This window comes from Symsagittifera roscoffensis, chromosome 2 (genome assembly GCF_963678635.1).
Source record: "Symsagittifera roscoffensis chromosome 2, txSymRosc1.1, whole genome shotgun sequence".
In the NCBI taxonomy this organism is placed as follows: Eukaryota; Metazoa; Xenacoelomorpha; order Acoela; family Convolutidae; genus Symsagittifera; species Symsagittifera roscoffensis.
The window spans coordinates 821,097-846,398 of NC_087063.1; the positions used below are offsets into that span (position 1 = coordinate 821,097).

General features: G+C 37.0%; 1 protein-coding gene across 4 annotated transcripts; it reads left to right on the plus strand.

Moving 5' to 3' along the window:
• Positions 1 to 4,319: 4,319 nt before the first annotated feature.
• Positions 4,320 to 23,417, plus strand: LOC134839498 (uncharacterized). Of its 4 annotated transcripts, none has more exons than XM_063855073.1 (3): positions 4,320 to 4,635; positions 5,687 to 6,472; positions 22,684 to 23,417. In XM_063855073.1, the coding sequence occupies exons 2-3, from the start codon at positions 6,446 to 6,448 to the stop codon at positions 23,302 to 23,304; spliced, it is 648 nt and encodes a 215-aa protein (XP_063711143.1). In that variant the 5' UTR covers positions 4,320 to 4,635; positions 5,687 to 6,445; the 3' UTR covers positions 23,305 to 23,417. The 4 variants fall into 4 exon arrangements, with proteins under 4 accessions (XP_063711143.1, XP_063711145.1, XP_063711144.1 ...); XM_063855075.1 differs by having other exon boundaries at positions 5,981 to 6,472; XM_063855074.1 differs by having other exon boundaries at positions 4,320 to 4,516; positions 5,958 to 6,472.
• The last annotated feature ends 1,885 nt before the right edge of the window (positions 23,418 to 25,302 follow it).

Below are 25,302 nucleotides of genomic sequence, written 5' to 3' on the forward strand. Positions count from 1 at the left end.
CCTTGAATAATAATAACAATACATAACAGAATAATTAATAGCACTATTCTCAGAGGTTACTGTGGCAGCAGTACTACACGGTACCACATGTGTATATCACATTATATACGTATTGATTTCCAATTTAAGTAGATTTTTTCCTGTATTTAGTTATCCCGATTTTATAATGGTTTGAAATTTGCCATTTTGTACGTATGCATTTTAGCATGATATGTTTTCTTGTCTGTATGTTGGAGTTTTCCGATGCTCAGTCAAAAAAATATTCTCAATCACATTTAGCCTAAGCTCTAACAAAATTAGGATTGTTCGCGTCAAGTCATAACACGGAAAGTTTTATTGGTTTCATTTAAGAAATGTGCTATAGTTTTTGAGCTGCTCTAAATATTCAATCAAAATTGCTCTGTGACAACACGCACTACGATTCATTAGTAATGTTTTTAATGCATACCACTAAGTAAAGTTTAATTTGATTGGTGGTTTATGCTGCGAACTTTCTAAGGAGTAGGGGAAGCTTAGGTGAACCGTAGTTTTTCAGAAATAAGTTATGATTCTCGGAATAGCATTTCTGGCTAAGTGTTTTAAGTACTATCTGAAATAAGTCAATGAGCTCAAATTTAAACAAACGTTTACTATTCCGCATATGTGATTGAATTGGTTTTAAAGTTTGCTATTTTAGCCAATCATTTTTGACCCATCTTTGCGCGCCTTCATTTGAATTTTTTCCTAACGTAAAAAAATTTTCCAACGAATATTCAGCATTTAATTCACACTTAAGTTAGTTCAAACGGAAAAAAGTACTCGATTTTTGGTATCAAGCCAAAACTCCCAAAATTTGAAATGGTTTTTATGTCTTAGTTTTCTGTAGTTTGCTCTCGAATGCTTGTATCAGGCCAAAACGCTGAATATTCGAACTGCTTTCATTATGTAGTTGGCTGTTTTCTATAATTTACGTGATAAATCCCCCCCCCCCCAAAAAAAAGCAGAGCCAGCCACAGATTGATTGATTTCTCTTCTAGCGAGCAGCTACATAGAACAAGACTGCTCGTATCAGGGCAAAGCTCTGAACGTTTTGACTGCCTCTTTAGGTCTACTGAGCAGGAATAACACGAAAAAATTAAACAAAATAAAATAAAACGAAATGTCCCCCCACACAACATATGGAGTACAAAATGATAAATTTCGCTCCTAGTACAAACCAATTATGGCAAATAAGCAAGCTTCCTTTAACCAATTTGGTACGATTTCTGAGACGGATAAAATCTCCTCTTACGCGTTAATAGCGCGAAATATATCGCGCGTTAATTGTGCCAAATTGGCCAAATTGACAATCTTTAAACCCTCAAATTTTATGCAAAATGATACCAGGTAAAGTATATTTCCAAATTTCACTTTAGAACAACAATACCTTTTGAATGATATAAAAAAAAAAAGTTCCGTCAAAAATGGCTAGTTAAAAAGTCGAATTTTGTCTGAAGAAAAAAAAACCCCACCCTGAGCACAAATATTCCGTTTTTTTTTCGTTGCGAAAGTCGGAACAAAAATTAAATTAGGTCACTACGAATTGGAATTCTTCAATTTGCCCTACGCGCTTCGCGTTGACAGATAATTGCTATACAGTTCGCATAAACTATCCCAAACTGGCTCTTTCACGCCCATATAAGTTTATGCAGATGAAATTTCACCCAAATTTTTTTTGAATGTGATCTCAAGATATCTATCTTTCAAAATTATCCAAAAACTTCCAGAACGGTCAATTAACAAAAACAGCACGGTAAGTTCCGACAAGAATTAAGAAAAAAAGGAAAGATCTTCTTTTTTTCAGTTTCAAATCATTTTTTGTTCGTGGTGTGAGGAGAATCTTCGAATAAAAACCTAAAAATTAGACATGTTTGATAACAAAAGTAGTTAGGCAGATTTGACTGGTGTTTTCTTAGAAGAAAGAAGAGAAAAACAAAAATTACTCAAAACTTTTTGTATCAAACCGAGAACGCACTAAAAGAAAACTCGAAAACTAATTGTATAAGCAGTAAAACTAAAGTTCTACGGCTTTAAAAAATGCAATGCCCAAAAAAGCCAGCTTGTTTGTTTTATTTGCTCAAAATTAGATAAAAAATCAAAAAAAAAAGAAACTGGTTGTTTTTGACAATGAGAAATTTTTTTGTAAGTTTTTACTTTTGATCGAATCACAACTGAAAGGGATTCGAATTTATACATGTTTTTCCGTGGATTATTTGTGGAATATTTTTTTGCATCACACTTGATGACGAAGTTTTCCCCATACTCAATGGTTGAAACAAAAATTTGAAAAGGACCTGTATTAACAAAACATTGATCTAAACAAAATTGATTTAAAAACCTGAAAATAATGAAAGTAATGTTCTTTCTAAAAGCAAATAAATGATCCTAAAAACGCAAATTACAAATTCAAGCCAGAAAACTGATTTAAATATTCTGATCTCAATGAATAAAAACTGAAAATCGAAATAGACTTTCTCCTAAATTTGACTAACTCTAGACAGTAAGAAGCACTGACGACAAAATTTCGTTAAAATTTTGCGAGAAGTTTAAAATGCATTTTTTCAATTTGTCGATTCAAAATTTACCCTCAAAATAGGCCATTTTAAGCTCGTTTTACTTGATCAAAAGTTGAGCTAAAGTTGCCCGGTCACTTTTTGAAATTTTAAACTGAAAATTAGACTTTTTCTTACCGAGCTGGACGAAGTTTAGAAATCTTTAAGATGTAATAATTTGATTGAAGATTTTTTTGTTGCCTGATAACCAAACTGAACCAATTTTACCATATAAAATGGCACACTTTCTTAAAATCAATTTAACAAGGTTTTTGTTACAGTTTCTGGTGCTTGGCGAAAGGCACAAGATCGTTTAATTTAAATCGTTGTTTTTGCTTATTTCTTGATTCTCTTGATTAATTCATCCGAGCCAAAAACCCAGATGTTTAAGGTAAATTAGTTTTCGATATTTGCAAAATATTACACAATATTGTTTCAGAGTAAATTCTGAGCAAATTTTTCTTTGTCATTTTTTGTCTAAGAGTAGCTCATTTTGCGCAAAAATGCTTGAAATCTCAAGTTTTTTTTAAAAAAAATTGTTCGTTTTGTTAAAATCAGCATGCAGCTGACATTGCCTGAGAGCTGATTTAGAAACATGAAAGCTGTTCTAGGTGTATTTTTTTCTTAAAAAACCACAATTATTTTAGATTTGCAGGATAAAGTGTTCAAGGGCTTCGTTTTGATAAGAGCAGTCTTGCTGGACTATCATCATGTATTTGACTAAAAGTCCTTTTTTTTATCGGAGCATTGTTTGCCGAGGAAAAAGGCTGACACCATTTTGTATGAAATTGTGTTAAACACTTTTTGCATAGCAGCAAAACTTTATTTTGCGCATAGAGCGTAGCAACATCAGCTTTTTTTCTTCTTCTTCTTCGCCATTATAGCACCCCATCCTCAGTTTATAGGCACCAAATTGGAAAATATGAATTGCTCAGGGCTGTAATGTTTCGTTTGAAGCTTAGGGTGTAATGGGAAATACCCGAATAGTAATCCTAAATCAGAACTTTAAAATCCTTCGAGGACACTGAATGAACAGGTTCTGCAGCAGCAATTGAAGCATTAAAAGTGAAGCGACACCAAATTAATCTTTTTTTGATACTTTTTCCAAACCACAAAAAAAGCAAATATTCTTTGCCTCACATGATAGTTATTTTTTCAGCATTGTGCTGTTTTGTAAATATCAATATATCATTTAACCTGAGCGTGCTAGCCTGGTTTGGTTGCCGCTTAGCAACACTAATTGCCCCGCGGCCGTACCAATTCAGCCCAGTCTCTTCTGGTGAGCTCCCTGATCTACCATTGTGTCTGTACCTTCAGTGTCAAATGCAGTAATTGAGCTGCCAAAAAGAATCCATTCAGTGTGCAACTAGCAGCTACTCCATTTAGCCGAATGGGCTACAAGCAGAGTATCAGGACTTAGAACTGAAGCATCATAAACATAAAGAGAACAAAACTATGACCAAAGTTTTCCATCAAAGTTTTCATTGTAGTATAAAAAAAATAAACTTCCGAAGGATTATGCATATACATGTAAGAAACTCTTCGGCGAAAGTAATGTTTCACCAATTAGATTTTGGATTGAACTGCACAGGGAGAGATTAGGGGAGGGAAAGGGCATAATGGAAATGTTCTTGTAACTTTGGCAAGGTATGATAGTTGAGCCAGTTTTGAAACTGGACTAAATTGTATCCAAGATGGATAATCTCAATCATGACGCATTTGGCATACATTGTGAAGTAACAACTGAAGCGGCCCCTTTTGCCACGCCGGCAACGCGGCAATCTGCTTCCCCGCGGATCACTTGTGGCGGCTGGCCTGCACGCATTTGCATAGTCTCTTCGCTGCTTACCTTTGTTTCCAATTTCCCGTTCCTAATTTTTGACTACCCTACAAGCGATCAATCTATTTTGTGTCCCGTGCTCACGTCTGCTGTCTACCATAGAAAAGTTAGTGCTATGGCCCTTTTTGCACCCATCCATCCCCAACGGTCCAATTTCTCAAATTTATTTGCATATTGATATGCGATTTCTTGTTATAATAATTACTTGTTCAATAATACAATGCTGTGAAATATTCTAATCACTATCGTCTAACTATATCATTTTTGCCTCTTTCAAAAACAATTGAAAAAGTGAGAAAAAATTGCACTTTTTGTATTTTGTAACCAACCCCTCCTTTGGTACCAAGTTAAAAATCTCCGTGCTTATGGGAAACTAATTCAGTAGTCAACCTTTTCCCGTTTTTATTTGAGTGGCTGCGAACATTTCTTTTAATACTACAAAATTATCTATCTCCGTTCGCACATAACTTTACGTTCCGAAAATCGACCCGACAATTTAAATAATTGATTTTTTTTATTTTTAAAGTTCACGTATCTATTTGTGAGGAAATATCAACAGTTGTGGGATTTCATGTCGTCACAGATTTGTTTTATGGCCAGGGAGTAAAATTAGCAACCATTTTAGAACAAGTTCGGGTTTGAAATGAGATGAAAGCATTTACGATTGATCTTTTTTTGCTAAAATGTTTTTGTCAATTTGATCACATCGGCTGCGAGCGTCAGAAAGTAATCGATGAGGCGACGAAGATATTTGACGGAATACATTTAATGGCCCGCAAGTATTTATGATGGTGTGTTTTTGCTTTTAAAGGGAAGCTGACGGTTTTCCTAGGAATCTTCATGCAAAAAACAGGTTAGAAATCACCAACACTTGCATCATTCATTATACATACAGAAATTTCACAAAATCATAATAAAATGCATTGAAAATCTATTTTGCTTTGGGAAAAACGAGCATGGTTTCTAATCGAAAAATTTCACTTAGTAAAAGGATATTTTTACCAAGCTGAATGGAGGATTACTATAGCTAAGTCTGGTAAATGGATCAGTATGCTAATTGCTTAGTGGGTAAAAGGGCTTTAGATTTAACTTGGTCAGTGAAATGATAGCTTCGGGGTTTCAAGTAGGCGAGATTGGTTTTCACAAGGAATCCTTTTTACAATGGGTTGGTTAGGCAGCAAACATACCGCGTGTTTCCTCATGTTAACCATTTGCACTGAATTACGATAAACAGATCAGAAAAAAAACATCTTCAGAACTTGAGAGGACTTTTTAGCAGGCCTCGTGGATTAAAAGGAAAAAAGAACGTAGGGAGCAAAATAATTTCTACTTCCTGTTTGTTACCAAAAAAAGTAAAACAGAGACAATAACAAATCAGAAGAGAAACATTAAAAACAACACATCGCAGCAGGAGTATATTTAAAACCTGATAAGCATATTGGACTCACCACAGCATACTTTTCATAGCAACTAACCATCAGCTAAATTGACCCCCTCCCTTTCTTCCATCGCTAATATGATGGCTTAGAGTGCTTTAATGTTTTCAGCATTTCAAATGAGTTTTCGATAGAGATAATTCAAGCGATAAATCAGAGCTATGGAGTAATTTTCAAGCTATCTTTATTTATTTGCAAACAGATTACTACCGTTGTTTGGAATCTTTATCTTCATAATTCAGTATACTTTTATTTTCACCACAATTTAGTTTGAAAAAATATATATATTTACGAATTAGCTTTCCTCTCTTTTTGTCATTTTCCTTTTCCCAGTCCAATTCTTCTTCCACGGAACAAATGTTGAAATTCTATATTTCCACTTAACTGTGTTAAGCTGCCTTTAATATAAACGCAGATACGTACCATTTTGGATTAATTTTGCCTGGTGTTTTCATCTTTGTTTTGCGTCTGCATTTGAAACTGCCCCTTGTAAAAACTTCACCGTTTGCTTAAACTGCTTTCCGTCACACCGTTTATTGAAAAAAGAAAGAGAGAAAGAGAGAGAAGCAAGTGCTTGTTGGGACACGTGGGCGCTTGAAATGGACGCTACAAAGGAACAGGGAGAGGTAAGTCCCTTACATTATCCTTACTTTCAAGTCTCGCAGATTAAACCAAAATGGCTGGTTGCTGCGCCAGCATACCAATAGCGCAGAAAGTTCCATTTATGACAGTCTTTGCCAAACACTTAGAAGAAAACTAGAACTTATTCTATTTTATTTCTCCTCTGTTATGATTATTTTTTTAAAATTCAAAATGTTTAGTTTTCTCATTGGTAAAAAAATTTTGCTCGTTTTTCAAGAGGAATGCGCAAATTTTAGCTCACCAAAAATTGATAAACTCAGCTGAAATTTCTGAAGTTTCAGCGAATCACTGCTTTTAAACTGTTTCAAAATTAAATATCACTCGACTGAGTTTCTGTTCATTTTAATACGAGATTTGTGTGGGGGTTAACATTTTCTCATGCAAAGTCTTTCTCCCACCCGCGTTGGTCAAAACCATATCTAAATTTTGTACATATTTTCGATTTTGAAAAAGAAGAAGAAGAAGAAGAAGAAGAAGAAGAATAAAATTTTATCTCCCCATGCCAACATTACCAGCACCAGACTTCGGAGTGGATAGTCAAAGGGCGCCGAGTTGCCCACTAGAAGTCTACCCATTAAGTAAACTTGATAATCTTTTTCTTATGGTTTATTTAGTTATTGTTATGATTTTTGTTATTATTTAAGCAAAACTAAATCAAAAAAGAAATCATTGAAAGATTAGAAATGTTGGTGTAGTAGTTGGACAGCAAGAGGTATAAAATTGAAATAGTTTTTTAGAAAAAAGTTTTTAAGTAAAATTCAAAATTTAATGAAACTTTCCAGAAAATTATGAAAAAACAAGATATTTCGAAAACTATAAGGAAACAAAACGACCTCCAACTTTTTTCCGCCATCATTAGCAGGCATAATGCAATTGTCTTACATCATTAAGCCAAATTAGTAAAATTTTTACCAAATGAAAAAAAAATGTGTATCCATGAGTTTTCAAGAATTTTCAAGAAATTGTAAAAAACGCAATACCCAGAAAATTACAAAAAATTGAGATGTCATTCGTCCAGACAAATTTTGCAAATATAGTGCAACTTTCTTGCATCATTTAACTCTATGGGTAAAAGCGTCACAAATTTTAGAAGTTGTTTTAAAGTAAAATACCTGACCTAACAAATAATTGAGGTGTCAAATTTTCAGCCGAGGTTTTATTAATCTTTGAGATTTGCCGAGATTTAAAGGACAAAACTAGATTGTTCGTAATAGTGAATTGATTGATTAGTTGCTTTGATTCTTAGTTACTTGAGATTTAGTTAGTCAGACTTTGACTAAATGAAATAGAACAAATAGAGATTGAATAAACTTTACATCTAACAACGATGTATACAAAACATAAGAGTGATCACACACAGTGTGTCGCTCGGTAAGGCCAATCCGGTGACCTTGAGCAGACTGGTAAATAACTATGCAGCGTGGCTGCAAAAGACAGCAAAATAAATGAGGTACTAAATGTCGCCTCATCACATTCCCCGCGGAAGGGAAAATTTTTGGTGAACCCAAAAATTGTTTAATACATAAATAAATAGACAGCACCCCTAAGCATTATTTTAGATAGCACCCCTATCCCGTAAAATTCATGGTGAAAAGAATAATGTTTAAATACGAAGTTTTGTTAAAAGTTTGAGAGTGAGTGTTTTTTTTTTTTCGATCTTCAGATTTCGTCCTGAGCTTTAACTGGCGAGGATGAAAATGACGCCTCCGGAGAAGTTAAGTGTAAACGGTCCCGAACAAGAGGTTTACGTTTAGGTGACGTGGAGGATGATGGCACTGAAGTGTCTTTTGCGTATGTCTTGGAAGATGGTATAATACTTGTAGAGAATGACAAGTCGGCTTCTTTTCCTAATGATTTGGCTTCTTCCACCGATTTGACCGAGTGCCGTAACGGGTCGCCGAAAAATCTTGTGGCCTTTTTGTTTCGAGATGAGGCCCGAGTGCCTTCCAGATCATCCGTAGTCGGTTGAGCTGGGAGAGAAAGAGAAAGGAGCGACGAATATTGGTCTGCCTGGGCGCCTTTTCCTTGGACAATAGGACTCTCGGAATCAACCACGTCCAGTGGTACTTGATGCGAACCAGCAACCCAAGTTGTGGACTCAGCAGGCTGAATGGTGAGCGGGGGGTCGACACTAGTATCCATAGAAGATGGGCCCGGTGTGAGGGACGAGCTGCCAAACGTAACCGGTTGTGATTCGTCGTGTAGCCGTAATCGCTTTTCCATCGGAGTAGATGTCCGAGTTTCATGCAAAGCGTGCTGAACGGGAGGGCTCTCACTAGATGAAACCGCAGTAAGGTCCACCACCGCCGGGTATGACGCGCTCGTGTTAGCTGGCCGTTTTTTGAGCAATTTTGGGTTAGATGCGCGAGTAAATGGTTTCTTCCCCCCACTTTTTGAAGATGAAGTTTGGAGCCGATCACCTAGTGTGTTGTATGTTGCTGAAATGTTATTATAATTAGGCTTAAGACAGACATGATTTTTCCGATACACCTTTCCCTTGTCGGTAACATATGTATGATCGGTGACACGAGTAATTTTGAATTTTGCGAGTTTAAAAAGAGGTTTGCCAGACTGACGATCTATAATTTTTCTAAACACTCTCACACGTGTAGGATCGGATAAAAGGAGAGTTTCTAGTTTACTTGTCTTAGACGGTCGACGGGGTTGAAGTGTCGGTAGACGGCGAACAGTATCTTGGGCCTCTGGAGGCGTATTGAATGACCGGTCTTCCGCAAAGTATAGTGTTTTGCGAGAGAGGCCTGTTTTTAGTGACTGAGCCAGATCCGAATGGCGACTCGACAGCTCCTGTAGCACCCGTTTTCCCCCATCTGGTGGAAGATTTCGTTTCTGTTGAGACCAGTTATTAGCCGCCCGGGCAAGATCGGCCAGCGCCTTGTACGGCGCACTGTCGGCAATGTTTCCCTCCAGAGAGAACATTGGGTTGAACCGTGGGGAAATCTGAGGACTGAGACTGCCTCTTGGCACCACTTTGGCACGATCTCGACTATAGTCCTGACTGGCAATTTGATCCGGCGTCAAGAGGTTGCGTTCAAGTCTTTGTGCTGAAGTATCAGAATTAACTATATTATGAAAAGCTTGTGACCATTCAGTATTGGGTTTACGTCCGAAGTGCATTTCAAAAGGTGACTTCTTAAGTGTAGAATGATTGCTTTTACGGATATCTTCTATAATTCGATAGAGTACTTCTTTCAAGTTACCGAAAGTAGGATCCAGTTGTTCAGTGCCTAACTTGCGTTTTATTGTTTGTATCGTACGTTCGACGAGGCCAGAGCCCCGATGGTCTCCGACTGGGGAAAAGATGTGTTTGATACTTTTACTAGAACAGAATTGTTGTAATTTTTCGTTTTTAAAACCGGAGCCATGATCAGTCCTGATATAATGAGATAAGCCATGAATTCGGATATAAGATTCAAGAAATTTCGTAACCTTTTTAGCCCCAGTAGTTTTTGTAATAAGTACAGAAGGAAATTTCGAGAAACGATCGATAGCTACCAAGAGGAATTTTTTTACGCCTCTATCATCTACAATAGGACCGGCAAAATCTAACTGTAACTCCTGATTAGGCCCCGTTAACAAGGGCAAAGATTGAGCGGTATGAAAAGTCTTGACGGGCTTTAAGTTCTTACCATACAACGTGCATTCGCGGCATCTTTCGCAGGTGTCGACTATCTGCCGATTCATAAATGGCCACCAAATGTATTCAGAGGCTGACATCATGACCTCTTGACCCGGGTGCGACCGATGAAGGCGGGCAAGAACAGCTGGTCTCAGGACTTCTGGGATGGCCAGTTTGTTGTCAATTATCACACAGTTGTTGACAACCGCTGCTTTCGACCAGAATTGGGCCATGTAGGTTCCGAGTTTGTTAAAACTGGAAACGTCTTTGTTATTGATGGCCCGTTTCATCGGACCCAGAAATCTATCTTCTTCTGTGAGCTCGGCTAGCAAGTCAGCGTCGAATAATCCCGGTAGTCCCACAATTTCTTTCTTGGACTTGGAGATGATAGGTTTTCCACCATTGATTGCATACACGCCAACTTTATCAGCAGAATGAGCTCTGCCCGGTCTTGACAATCGGCACTTCCGCATAGCCTCCAAAAGCTGGTTGTGTCCCTCCCTTCTGGAGACAGTCCTGGCAGCAACAAATCGGGTTTTCGCCGCACGCTCTCTGGTCCGATTGCGTTGACGTACCTGGTCCAGTCGTGAGATTCGTCCTACTTGACGAGATCTTACTGAAGGGCGCGGGATCGGCCGTCGAAAATTAGGTGAACTCAATGTGAAGTTTTCGACCAAAAGAGAGGAGTTCTGCTTGTTCCTCCATTGTGCTATGTGATGAGTGTTGTATCGGATTGTGAGCTGGTTGAGTAGTTGGTTTGTCGTTAGTATGTTCAAGAGCGGAATGTGGTAGTGAAGTAGGTTTTGAGGGATTCATGTTGTTGTAGATAGAGAAGTGAGATAAAAGAGAATTAGTAGAATGAGTTAAAGATGAGAAGAAAGAGTTGCGACTATCTTTTAACAATTCAGGTCGGAGACAATGAATTGAAGCAAGCGAATTTGGTTTGAGATTATTAATTAGCATACCGGTTTCTGATTGGTCAATTCTGCAACAACATGACTCGACGCCCTCACGCGGTGAGAGACCGAACGCGCGAATTTGCATAACGTGATTTGATTGGTCGAGAAAACACTTTGATTTATGAATTTGAGGCACATCGACCTCTTGCGACGAAGAACATAACTTAATAGACGAGTCAAGTATATTAAATGTATTTATAAATGATAAGGCCGAATTGAATGCCTCAATAGACTTTACAACAAAAAGTTCATCGTAGATTGATGGCGCTGGAGCTGGGAACGTTGGATGTCGAGACAGATAATCCACAATGCCTAAAGTAACCCCAGGCACGTGAATAACTTCGAAATCGAATGGTAATAACCCGTCCGCCCAACGTGAAAGACGCGACTGATAGGATTTGTTATTATAATTTTCACTCAATGCCGAAATAATGGCTTTGTGGTCGGTTAATACTTGAAAACGGTTGCCCAATAAATAAGTACGAAAATGTTCGCACGCCCAATCGATTGCCAACAACTCAAGTTCATTCGTACTATATTTTGTCTCAGCATTATTGAGAAAGCGTGAGGCAAACGCGGTTGGGGCCCAAACTCCTGGTTCGATCTCCTGTTCCAAACATGCCCCTAACCCGTTATGACTAGCGTCACATTTCACCCGAGAACTTTTTGAAGAGTCATAATGGAATAAATTGGGAATATTAGCCAACATATTTATGATAATCTTGAAGGCGCTATCTTGTTCCTCCCCCCACCGAAAAGACTGTTTGTTACATGCCTTTAGAGATTCTCGGAAATGAACGGTATATGTGTGTAGATCAGGTATGAATCGTTGTAAGTGATTTAACGTCCCCATAAACGAGCGGAGCTGCCTTAAGATTTTGGGAGGTTTAAGTGATCGAATCGCATCAATCTTTGAAAATTTCGGGCAGTACCCGTGCTCATTTATGACATAACCTAGCCATGTTAATTGGTTTACTGAGAACTCGCACTTACTGAGTTTCAATGCCCAGCCTTCTGCGTCGAGTCGGTGCATCACTCTTTCAACCAAGTCATTATGTGCTTGAACGTCTCCTTTCGTGACTACTAGAATGTCGTCGAGGTAGCAAACCACACCTTCTAATCCTTGCAAGGTACAATCCATCGCCTTCTGAAACTCGGTTGGCATGTCGGTCAACCCATAGAACCCTGTCTTAAACCGATAGGTTCCCGTAGCATCTCCGCATAAAATATTGAAATTACACTGATTGCTGGTGGCTGAAGACAAGGGCAGCTGGCTGAAAGCATATTTCAAGTCTAACGAGGTGAACCAAACGGTGCCTGGTACATCTTTAGTGATTATTTGAGCCACAGAATCAACAAGCTCGTGAATATTTGGCATCTGGTACTTGTATTTCCAGATTTGCGCATTCATCGGTTTAGCATTTAAAGCAAGTTTTATCGAGCCGTCCTTCTTGGCAGTCAGTACAATGGGTGCTATGAAATAGTCAGTTGTGCATTTGTCCAGTTTCTCAATGTGACCTTGTTTTACCAACTGTTTGATTTCGTTAGCGACTCTGTCCTGGATGTGAATTGGGACTTTACGTCCCTTAACCTGACGTGGTACCAGTGGATACTTGAAGTTTGTAAACACTTTGTGGTTCTTTGATCTTCCTAATCGATTAAATACGTGCGCGTATTTTTTAGCGAAGAAAGAACTCCAATAATCGGAGACAGGATCCTGGCTCAGAACCTCAAGTTGCTGAACGTGTTTTGCCTTCAGTTGGGTGGTCACTATTCCCAATTGGTCTTGTAAGTCCAAACCCAACAGGTTTCTTGTTCTGTTCTCCGAGACAAGGAAGCAAGCCTCTTCCACTCTCCAACCACTAGACGAGATCGGTAGACAAACTGAGCCGAGAAGGCGGATTGGTTTTTTATTGTAATCAACATATAGAGTGTCTATAGGATTCCGTGCTACGTCTCGAAATTTGAACGATGGGTTGCGCTGTAATATCAAATCGCACGTCCGTTTATTAATGAATGAGACAGGACTTCCAGTGTCGATGGTTGAGTAGAAGAAGCTCGAACCCGTACGCAGCTGGATACTGAGGCTTCTCGGTTTCCCTTTGTTTGATTTGAGAAGCTCAACGCTATCAATCCTAACAGCTCTTTCAAGTTGTAGCACACTGTACTCGGGTTCGCTATCATAGTCTGCATCAATGAAGTTACAGTCAGTTGAGGGGTCAGTCACTTCCTCACTATCATCGACCAAATTGACGCGACGTCTTGACGAGTTACAGCATTTAGCAAAATGACCTCGTTTTCTGCAAAGATTGCAGGTAACCTCTCGAGCGGGACACGACTTTCTGTGTTCCGGGCTAAAAGGGTTGCCACAGAAATAACATGCTTTGTTGCCTTTGTTACTATGTATATTTGGTCGATTAGAGTTGTTCTGAGGAGTATTCCGCTTTCCTCTAGATGACTGTATTGAGAAAGTGGGTTCTTGTTTTATCTTGACATTTCCAGTGACTTGGTTATGTGGGAGTAGTTTTTGGAACTGGGCCGATGTACTAGCCCCTTTTTCGCATTCGAGAGCGAGTTGGAATGTATCGTCTAAATCTGCTTTTGCCTTAATCAGCTGCTGTTGCACATCCACATCACGAATTCGTCCTATGAAAAGATCTTTCAGGGTATCCCTCTCTTGAGCACGTGAGCAATTACACAAGGCAATTTGAGCACTGAGGCGAGCGTAGAATGAAGAAAAGGTGTCATTTTCCAACATAAAGATATTGTTGTACAGTTTAATGCGCTCGACAGTATAATCGCGTTCTATCTTGAATAGTGTTTCGCAGGCTTTGTGGAAATCACGGAAAGGAGTGACACTGATGTCCGTATGCGGGTAGGAATCCGCGAAGCGTCGTTTCCCTTCGTTTCCTAGAGCGAAAAACAACCGTGACTTCAGTCGGGCTTCTGCTTCGTGATAGAACCAGTTGAGGCCTATTCTGGGGCCTTTCCTTCTGCGCTCGGCATTGTTTTCGGCCATGCGGCGAACTGCTGCCTGATCTCTGAGGAGGCGTGCATCGGCCTTCGCAGCTGTTTCCGTCGCTCCTGTGATCTCAGCTTTTGGAGGTGGTTCATCGATGACCTCCGTGGGTTCTGCTAATAACTCCTGAGGGTTCAGGTTATCTTTTAACCCCACCGCCAGGAAGAACTGTCCAATCCAAGATTCCCAAAGGAATGGGGGGTTAATCGAAGGTTTCGCCCAAAAAGGGGGAATACCCAACAGTTCAGTCCTGTCTTCGTTCACAGGAACTGCTGGCTGCGCCATGAGATTTGCCGAGATTTAAAGGACAAAACTAGATTGTTCGTAATAGTGAATTGATTGATTAGTTGCTTTGATTCTTAGTTACTTGAGATTTAGTTAGTCAGACTTTGACTAAATGAAATAGAACAAATAGAGATTGAATAAACTTTACCTCTAACAGCGATGTATACAAAACATAAGAGTGATCACACACAGTGTGTCGCTCGGTAAGGCCAATCCGGTGACCTTGAGCAGACTGGTAAATAACTATGCAGCGTGGCTGCAAAAGACAGCAAAATGAATGAGGTACTAAATGTCGCCTCATCACAATCTTAAGGCAATTATCTAATAAAAACTAATCAATTAGTTTGAAATTTATTTGCAATCGAAAAATAAAAAAATGTTTTTGCATTTTACCGAATTGATGTTTCCACATATAAATTATTTTTGTGAACGAAACAAGATTGTTCAATTTCAGGCTTCTTTAAATATTTGGGGGCAACCAATTATTTTTACTCATCATTTTTAGCCTTTTTGTACCTCTGCTTGTTAGCGAAGATAATTCGATCAGTTTTTTTACAGAGGATAGAAACATATATGGACTGATTGGATTTTCGTGTATTATATGCAAAACGTTTCAGCGAAAGAAACGAAATCAGAAAAACTGTTGAATGGCGCTATATACTCGATCGAAAACAGAAACTTAATAACTCGTAAACCTACAACTTAGGTATCTTTGAAACTTTGTTATCTGAGAAACATTGCATTAAGCTATCATACTTTTTTTTGAAGTTCATCAATCTTATGGTTTTCTGACGTGAAAACATAAATTTATTTAACAAACTTAGTGTTGCTGCTTCATAAGCAACTAATCTATATTGTATCATTGGTTTCTCATTTGTCTAAAAATATCCAAAAAAACATCATTTTAGGAACGAAACAAGGCATTTTTGAAAATACGCCACAAAAACGTCCTAATTTAATTTCAGTTTGTCGACTGTTCTGGTTAAACGACAAATACGAAAACTTATTTACAGAATGCTTTATATTCGAGTGTAATTTCAAGAAACGCCCTATCAGAGTTTAAGCAATTTTAATAGAACTTATTAGCTTAGTTTTGTCTTTTTTAGTTAGTTTGGTGCAACAAAGCCATTAAGAAAAATTTGTAACTTTTAATTGACTTCCTTCAAAATGGCAGTTTCACAACATTTATTTGAATCATCTGCAAAACGGGAACTCCAGAAATTCGACACTGCTTGATGCGAGTCATTCATGTAAATGAGAAAAAAAGAAGAGGTTTAAGGAAAGATCACTGTTCTAGTTATTTGAAAAGAATTTGGTGATCAAGTGTACAAAAAAAAACTTTTTTTAAACCGACAAAAAAAACATAATTAAATGTTTTTTCTAAGTCCCAGCAGACTGAGTTCAGTTTTTTCTGCTGAAACGTCGATTATGGAAAAATTGTTTGTCTTAAAGTAAATTCATTTTTTCTAGATAAATGTTTAAGCGAGAAAGCATAACTTTTTCAATTATCCTACTACAGCTATTAAACAAGGAAATAGGGCAGTAATTATTAATTTCTAATTTGATACCACTTTTCTGCAATGGTAACAGTTTTGCATGTTTTTGCTTTTGAGGAAACTAAAAGAAAATAAATTAGAGGAGCTGCAAAGAAGTCTTATTTTCCAGCAGTAAACTACTTGTTTCATCATTTCCACAAGTTGGTTTTGATTTTAAAATCTTTAAAAAATTTTTTGACCTCACTGAACGTGCAATTAAAAGGTACCTTGATTGGCAAATTTTGTCATTTTCAAAAACCGGCTCGGCCGGCTCCATAGTTAGAGCTAATTTATATCCTATAGACAAAAAACAATACTTAAAAACATTAGATACTAAACAAAAATCCAATAAACTGTCGCCATTGACAGTCAGCGAAATCAAATTCTCCGCTTTTGAGTTTTTCCCAGCAATTTCATTTAGAGTTTTAAATACTTGTCTTGAATTGACTTTTCATTTTTTGAGTTTGTGATAGAAATAGTCTTGTTCATGAACATTTGTAAAATTGTCGACCTTTCGACGCTGTTTCTATAACTTTTATTGTCTGATTGGCATAAAAATTATCAAATTTTCATGATATCTATAAAATGTTTTTTTTTCTTAAGGAAATTTTTAATTTATATGAAACCAAAGCGCACTGAATTTTGGGATAATTTTTTTTCCTGGAGCAAACAAGTTTAACTTCTCAAGAAGACTACAAATTAACTATACGCGTCACTAGCATTCTCATCGATGGCCAGATTCAACAACTCTAAATTTTTTTCGAAAATTTTTAGGAATTCGTTCATATTTTGTAATTAATAAACGACATATCTTGATATAATTTTTATGGTTCTTCAGCGTTTGATATGAAAGTTGAATTCAATAATCGATATATGTTGGAAAATCATTCATTTTTGAGAACTGTTAGGTGTGGATTTTCTAAATTGCTTGTCAGAAATTTGTCCATACATATTTCAGAATCACTTAAAAATCGAAACCATTGGTTTTTATTATATCCAGGTTATCGTGCTTCTGATCATCAATTTTGAATGAATTGATATTGAAACCACCAGTGATCGATATTTTGCGTTGAGCAAGATGGTCACGTTCTTCATCCATTGTTTTGAGAATCCATTTTTTGTCATATATAGGTGGTACACGTGCTGCCATTGTTTTAGGTTTCTTGACGGTATTTTCACAAGAAATGAAACAGATTCAGGTTATTCCGAATCCAGGTGATCAATTAGATTAGTGTTATTGCCTAGTTGTATCATGGTTCCGTCGCCACGTTGTCAATTAGATGATATCACTATCTAAAATCCTTTCAACCGAAATCGGTTTATATCGTCTATTTCATTCAACCAGGTTTCAATTAGGCAAAATATATAGAGTAGAGACTCTAGATTTCTTAGAAGTACTTCTAATTCTATGTGATGCTTCCTATGATAGTAATTTACATAACAATTTAGCACAGGTCAAAATAATAGGGAATTCATTTGATTCTTGTTTCTTACCGTTCATTGGAGTTCCGAAAAGGACCATCGAAATTTATCACCTTAGAAATTTAGAAAATATCCACCTTTGTACAGCCTAGTAGTTTTAAGTATTTCTTGATCATTTTCATACAAAAAATATTGCTCTTTCTCTCTTCCACTAGCTTGAACTGTTTCAACTCCTTTCATCATCTTCATGAAACGGACCCTAGTAGTACTCAAGTTTTTGAAAACTTCAACCTCCTTGAACTTTTTGGTGTTTTTTTTTGTTTTTTTTTCTTTTGCAGCTGATGAATATTTTTATACACTTGGCAAATCGAACTACCAGCGGTTTATCTCTGGTTGCTTTTGATGGCAGTTTCAAAGCATTGGATATGTCGTTTTCAACAGTTTGTGCCTCTAGTGCATCAGCAAAATCTACATTTTTTTTGTTGTTTCCGTTTTTGCCCACAAGGTATCTATTCGATAAACGATCTTTTGGTTGAAGGATTGAAGCAGGCAGGTGTTTGATCATGATACTTCAGCAGTGGCATCTCTGCGGTTGAGCAATCTTTCAGTTCGGTTTTCATCGTTTTTCTCTGAAATTGTTCAAAAAGTTAATGACAACAATAAGTTAATCACATAACTTTTTTGCTTTCGCGTTTTCGTAGAAGTGAAGTTATATAATAAAAAATAATTTAATTATTTTTGATGCACTAAAATTCAAGTAACTTTTTTTAAGCCGATGTGTATTCTTAGAATCAATATCAAAATATCGATAATTCATCTGGGATAAGCATACATATTCTTGAAGAATATATAATATGGTTTACCACTATACATTTTGGTTTCATAATGTTCAAAACATATCAGAATTTGTTCGACGTAGGTGTTGGAGTTATGCTGCGCAACACATATTTACAACTTTGTTTGACTGAAACTTGACTCTGGGTTTTAGAAACTCTACACTATCTTTATGCTATTTCGACTATGGGTTTTGATCAAACACTGAATCTTCACTCTGTACTGGAGTATTATGGTCCGCGATACAAATAGTGAGTTATGACCGATGTGGTTAACTCATAGAGTAATTTCGGATAGGGTACACCGTCTGCTCGTCACGCTATCTTATTTTCGGCACGCTATCTTATTTTTTGTTTAACTAGTCTCTGCTAGGCTCAATAGATCTAGGGTATACTGGTTTATTGCGGCTGCTGAAGTTCCTTAGGAGAGGCAACTAAATTCTAAGTTAAATTCAAATCTCTCTGGTGCTGAAATTACAAGTAATTTCAGCACTTACAAATAAGTGGGTTGTTAGTTAGATGGATCATGATTGGTTAATATTAAATACTTTACAGTGGTAAAATATCTAATTTATCCAATCATAAAATGTAGTTTAGATCAGGTTCCAATAGTCAGCATTACAGTTCTTTTGATAAAAAATCAAGTGTTTTAGCGAGTGTCAAACTTATGCCCATACATGTTCTGGCCAACCATGTCTGGATTTCCGTCGAGCTTTTGTATTGATAGAAAATGAAAGCAAACAATTAGTTTCAGATAATTGTTTTCGTAACCCACACTCACTTGAATATCGATGGTCAATGTTAAAAGTTCTCATAAAAATTCGTTTTTATTATCAAAGTTTAGGGTGGCGTCCCTCATGCTTGAGGGACCGAATGCTTGAAATTATTTTTAGCTTATTTTTCAGCCAATCAGAATTGAGTATTCAAAATCTCAAAGTAAATCGAGAAAATCTCAAAGTAAGAAAATAAATCCAGGCCATTAGTGTTAATATTGACCGATTAGATGATAAGCAGATGAGTTTTCAAGATTGTAAAAATTCTTATGATTTTGAACTCATAAATCTTGATGTTTATCTGAATAGTATTGCGGTTGTAACCCGCAATTTGTAATATTTTTGATTTTTTCCACTGATTTAAAACATTTTCTGTTAATATTGACTTCGATTTTGTGAGAAAGGCATTTAGCCAATATGAACGCTAAGCGATTTTGATTGGTTGAAGTTTTTCAAGCATTCGGTCCCTCAAGCATGAGAATCCTCCCCAGAGTTTAGGGCTGTTTGTAAAACGGTGGGTATTCACAAGTACCAAAATGATAAATCAGTTCCATTTGTACCAAAATAAAATATCAATCGCGTAAGTGCCAAAGATCATCAATAGGCCAAAGACTACTAAGCCGACTATTTTAAGCTCTTGGTTTAAGGTTGCAGGTGGGCGATAACTGGCTCTAATTTTCTTATAGATTCCTACCCTCAGTTGGCAAGCTCACAACACGTTGGCGCGACTGCGGCGGTCACTATTCTGCTGTTTAGTTTTCTTCTGTTCGAACATTAGAAAATTAATGTAATAATTCTTTGGCTCACTATTCGACCAATCAGAAATCGAGTTGAATAATTTTGGTACAAATGGGACAGAGTTTTCATTTTGGTACAAATGAACCTTGGTACAAATGGGTTTCACCTGTGAAACAAAGGTCAATTATAACAAAATGAGGCGTTTGCTGTGAGTTTAGCTCAGAATGTTCAGAACTAATTCTGATTTGGAAAAAATATCTAAAAGTTTAAAAGACTGAAAGACATAATAAACTATCATATTACTAATATTGTATTTTTGACCATGCTTTCTTTTTCAGAAATTAAGAACAAAACAAATGAAACAAACTTTCAAGTTTTCTTAAACTTTCTTTGGGAATATATCAATTTTTAAGTGCCGGGAACTGCTAGATGAGTCTTCAGAAACAACATCTTCTCCTTTAGTTATACTAAGTTTTTCCAAAGTGTTAAACATATAAATAATTGATTTCATATAAAAATCGCTACTTGCTAGCTTTACTTACTCGGAATTGTACTAGAAGCTAATTTTTTTAACCCAGTTTTCGCGAAAAGAGAATATTTGTTTTAATTATTTTGCTCGAATCACGGCTGCAGGGGCTCTTTTATGATATTTCATTTGACCCATTCGGATGAGTATTTGTAGCTCATTAATTTGCGTTCTTTAAAAAAAAACAAAAAAAATAGGACACACCTGAAGAGGACGTTCTTCCCATCTTCAAACTTTACACAATTATGCACAAACTCAGTTTTTACACATTTATGCACACAGTAGAAAACTGGTGCGGCTCATTTGTCAAAAATTAACATACTTTGGAAAAGACAAACATCGTATTCTATTCATTAGGAGCAAACTCTTTTCTAATGAAAACACCAGGAGACAAACAATAAGTTTTTGAAATAAGCTTTTGTCGTCATTTTTTAATTTCAGAAGACAATGCGGAACGCATATGCCAATCGCCAATTGAATCGAAACAAACGTCGAGGATTGAAGGTTTTGCATTTGTCGCTACACATTCAAATTGTTTCTGTTGTATTCAGTAATTGCTAAAAAACAATTGATCCTGAATAGCTTGTTTTTCAATTATTGAATAGTTTTCGATACAAAGTTTTCTTCATCTCACATTAAAAATATTGTTTGTTCGATCATAACTAAATTTCCGAGTGCTCCTAGAACACCCTAAAAATCGGTTTGACCCATTTTTTGCGCTGCAGGCAAATTTTAAATCAAAACCGGCCAAAAAGGCGTTTTCAGGCCCTTTTTCAATTTTTTGACCAAAAAATTTCGTTTTTTCAGCGCGCGCTCCCCTTCAAAATTAATACATATTGGCACCGAAGGCTTCTTTGGACAACTTTTAGGGCTAGTTGCCAAAAATGGATGACATCATATAGTTCAAGGGGTGGGGGGCTTTTGATTGGTAAGGGCGTCAAACCCCTGAGGAGAAGGGACAAACGCCACCACCCCCAAAATTCATCCCTGCTCAGAACATTAGTAATGTTTTTAACTGGCCAGAGTTGTTTTCGAGAATTGAAAAACAAAACAAAATTGATTAAAAAGATTTTTTTTTTCGGTTTTTAAAAGACAAGGATGCAGAGCGCTACATAAAAATTCAATAATTTGAATTTGTGCAATAAAGCTAAACTCAAACGACCGAACAAGGAGAGCCAATTACAATGCAAGTAGCACAGAATGTTCCGACCACAGTCTTGACAAATACAACAAAAAGTTTTTTTTTCAGTCGTTATAATAGTTTTTTCTGCGTGGTGATAAAAGGATCTGAACGAAAAACTAAAACTTAGGAATATTCAAAAATCATAGTAAAATAAGCAAAATGTAAAACATTTTTTCTGTAGAAAAATGACCAGAAAAATAACAATTCTCTTTTTTGGTTTTTTGAAATTTTGGTGAGTTTTTTGTTTCCAAAAAGGCGCTGAAATACTCAAAAAACTAACTTTACTTAAGAAAAACTAAATCTAGCAATTGTAAGCTTCTAAACTATTTAAATAAACTTTTGTAAGCCTGCTCGCTCACTAAGCCTGCTCGCTCATAAAAATCAAAAAATTTGTCCTATTTTTCAAATAATCGGAACAAAAATAAAACTCACACCCGACTACAAAGCTCCTACTCACTGTCTGTTTGCGGACATGTTTTGAATTTTCACGCAAGAAGCTAACATTTAGGAGCTGATTTAAGGGAGTGTCCTGTAAATCAGGAGTTTGGCCCGATTGGCATTTTAGATTAAACAACATGGCATTTTTGTTCTACAAAGACAAAGACTCCTTGGGCGCCAGTATTAACTAATTTTGAGGCGAGTTATGCGCCAAAAAAATTTGGGCATAAATTTTAAATCAAAAGTGCCAAAAGTGACTCAAGTTAAAGTAGGGACTGAATTTGGTTGACCCAAAAAATCAAGTTTATCAAGAAGTCAGTTTGGTTGACCTAAGAAAAAGAAAAAAAACTGACGTTTTTAAAAACAAAACACTTTAAAAATTCGAATAAGGAGGCCAAACTGGGCATTTTTCGAATTGTTGCGGAATCCGTAACATTGCTTTTTTTCTTTGATCTTCTTTGCTGTTTTTGATTCCATTGAAAAAATAGCTAAAACACCGTTTTGCTCAAAATCGCTCCAAAAATAAGCAAATTTGCAGAATCCACAACAAAATTTGTGGAGTCCGCAACAAAACTAACGTTACAAGTATTTGTACGAGGAATCCACGGAAATTTTGTAAGTGGAATCCACATACATTTGGGAACGTGTTTAAAGACTTGTCTCTGGAATCAAGGAACATAGAGACACCAAATTGTGCGCCTGTGCACAGTTTGGCCTCGTAATTCCGGTCCTTTTGCGAAAAAAAACTAGATACCCAACTGCTAACATTGCTCTTTTTTTTCAGAGTTTTTCCCTTATCTATATATAGTGATTTGAAGCAATGAAAAACATTGAAGTTGTTGCTTAGGTAGCTCCAAGCTTCTCTCCAATCATGAGCCGACGCTTCAGTTTGAGACGAAACGTGAGGTCGGAAATAGTTGACAGACATCGCAACAATTACAAGTCCCCTTCCCCATCCCCCGCCCCACTAGACGACCAAGAAGACAGTGAGTCTGCGAACAGTCGCTCAAACAGTTCTATGAGTGCAGACCACGGCTCAGACGACGACAACGACGACGACAACGTCGACGATCAATTGACCAATCAGAACTCAACGCGGCATTTGTTCGTGACTCAAGACGATCAAGTCAGCTTAGCAGGCAGCTCCAAATCTCAGAACTTACCCAAAAACCGAAGCCGTATGTCTAGCAGTTCCTCGACTCAAAACTGTGTCTTCGGTTTCAAATACGACAAAATGAAACACCTCGAATTAAACCTTTGTCAGTCGAGTTCATATGCAGATCCAAAAGCTAGAAGTCTGTTTGATGTTTCGAAATGCGCGGATGAGTCACCGGACACTCAAATAGAAAAAGATCCCTTTCTCATGGTCAAGTTCGTTCGGCCTTCAACATCCGCCATCGCTATTTCAGAGAGACAAAAAGAAGCTCGCGATGCTGTCTTATCAAAATTTGATCACGTTGATGACTAATTATGCATTTTTCATCATGACTTAGTTCATAATCGATCTGTATTTTGTATAAATGTTCAATACGAGTTTTAATGTTGTTTTGGCCGGATAAATGTCAATTAAAATTGCTAATATCTAAAACTAGAATTCTTCAGAAGCATTAGCTGCAAAAAATTTTTATGTGAGTTTTTTTCACGGAGTATCTCAGTTATCATCTGAAGAGTGCCGGGAGCTGGGAGAGGGAGGGGTGGCATTGGGAGAAAGGAAGATACAATGGCGACCCTCAATTTTGGTTTTAAATTTATTTTCACGACATCTATTCATCCGTTCCTTGCTATCCTCAGTATACTCACAGCCATAAATGGCCATCACTGAGAGTTAGTTTCACCAAGAAGCACTATCCTTGAAGGGTAGCGAGTTGCCCAGCTACCCACTTTATGAATCCGAGCTTTCTAAACATCACCGGGTAAAAACCCTTCCTATGATTACATCATAGGAGCCACAGTGCTAAAGCATTTTGGCGATTACCATTCATGGCATCTTCGGGAAGCCAATTTTCCCAAAAATTTTTAACAATCATCAGGGGATTCTGTAGATTACAGTCCCCCCCCCTCCTGGTCTCCACTAACACAGCAAGTTGTGACAATAGTCGTCTCTGTCCGAAAACTTGTGAGACTACTAATGTCACTAGTCTGGTGGCTTTCTAGGCCGGATCCAAACATGGCAAGCGCAATGCAAAAATGTTGAGTGACCACCAAGATTCCAACTTACGCCTTTAAGCACTGGGCAATGCGTCGTTTGGCGTTGGCATATAAGGCCCCGTTCGTTGAACCGTCGGTAAAATAATGGAAGCACGTGGTCCAAAACGTCGCTTAGGCAATAGAATTTCCAAATACCCACTCGACAGCCCAAAAGCTCAGATCAAATCCCCAGGATACACCGGGGGTAGATCCGATTACTGCGGAACCCACCGCAAAAGACTACACCACACAAGGAGGTGCCACACTAACGTATCCCTTTTATCCTCAGTATACTCATAGCCATAAATGGCCATCACTGAGAGTTAATTACACCATACTGTAACTTGTTATACTTTTTAAAAAACAGCGCCATCCCTATCTCTTAAAATGTTTGCACTGGTTATCATTGCTTATAAATACAATCAATAAAATTAGTAGCTTATTACCCGAATTGTTTCAAATTTCAAACAAACCAATTCAATTGTGGAAGAAAGGAAAACAAGAAGGATTGTATCGGCTGGAGGCAATGAACATTCAAACTACCCTGGGAACCTTGGAGTTATCAAACTAAGTTTTGGTAAAAAGAGGATGAATTTACGAAAAATAATAAAAAATCCACTGTTTTTAAAATTCTTCTATTTGTTCTACACAAAATGTCTTTCCAAAGCAATAAATATTGCCTCTGCATGCGCAAAACTTAAATAAATTAGCTGGCCTCAATTTAATATTAAATTAAATCTGATTGGGATAATGTTGACGCCTACACATTAATGGAAATTGAAAACTTTCCATCTCATTAACAGTTTTAAAATCTCAATGCATTTGAAATCACAATGAAATTTTTTTCTAAGTTTGATATCAGGTCATCAATATCTTTCAGATAACAAAAACTTTGTCCTAAATTTTACTGAAAATTCTCTGCAAAAAAGAAACCACCCATGCACTAACATTCCTTCCTTATCTTCCCGATTTTTTTTGTCCGAATATTTAAAGATCCAATTTCATTATGTGTCAAACCATAGCAACTAAACCACAACGAAAAATTTGAATGATACGACTTAATTCAGATACCGGGATTAAACTCAATTGAAAATTTTGATTAAGTAAACAAAAAAAGATAATTTTTATGACAAAGTTCCCTCCACATTCAATGTAATATACCTACTAAATGATTACTAAGTATTAATTATTAAATGAAAGAAAACAATATCCTAATTAAAAATTAATATCTTTAACAGAAAAATAGATTGCCATCACTAAATATCCCCAACGCTTATTT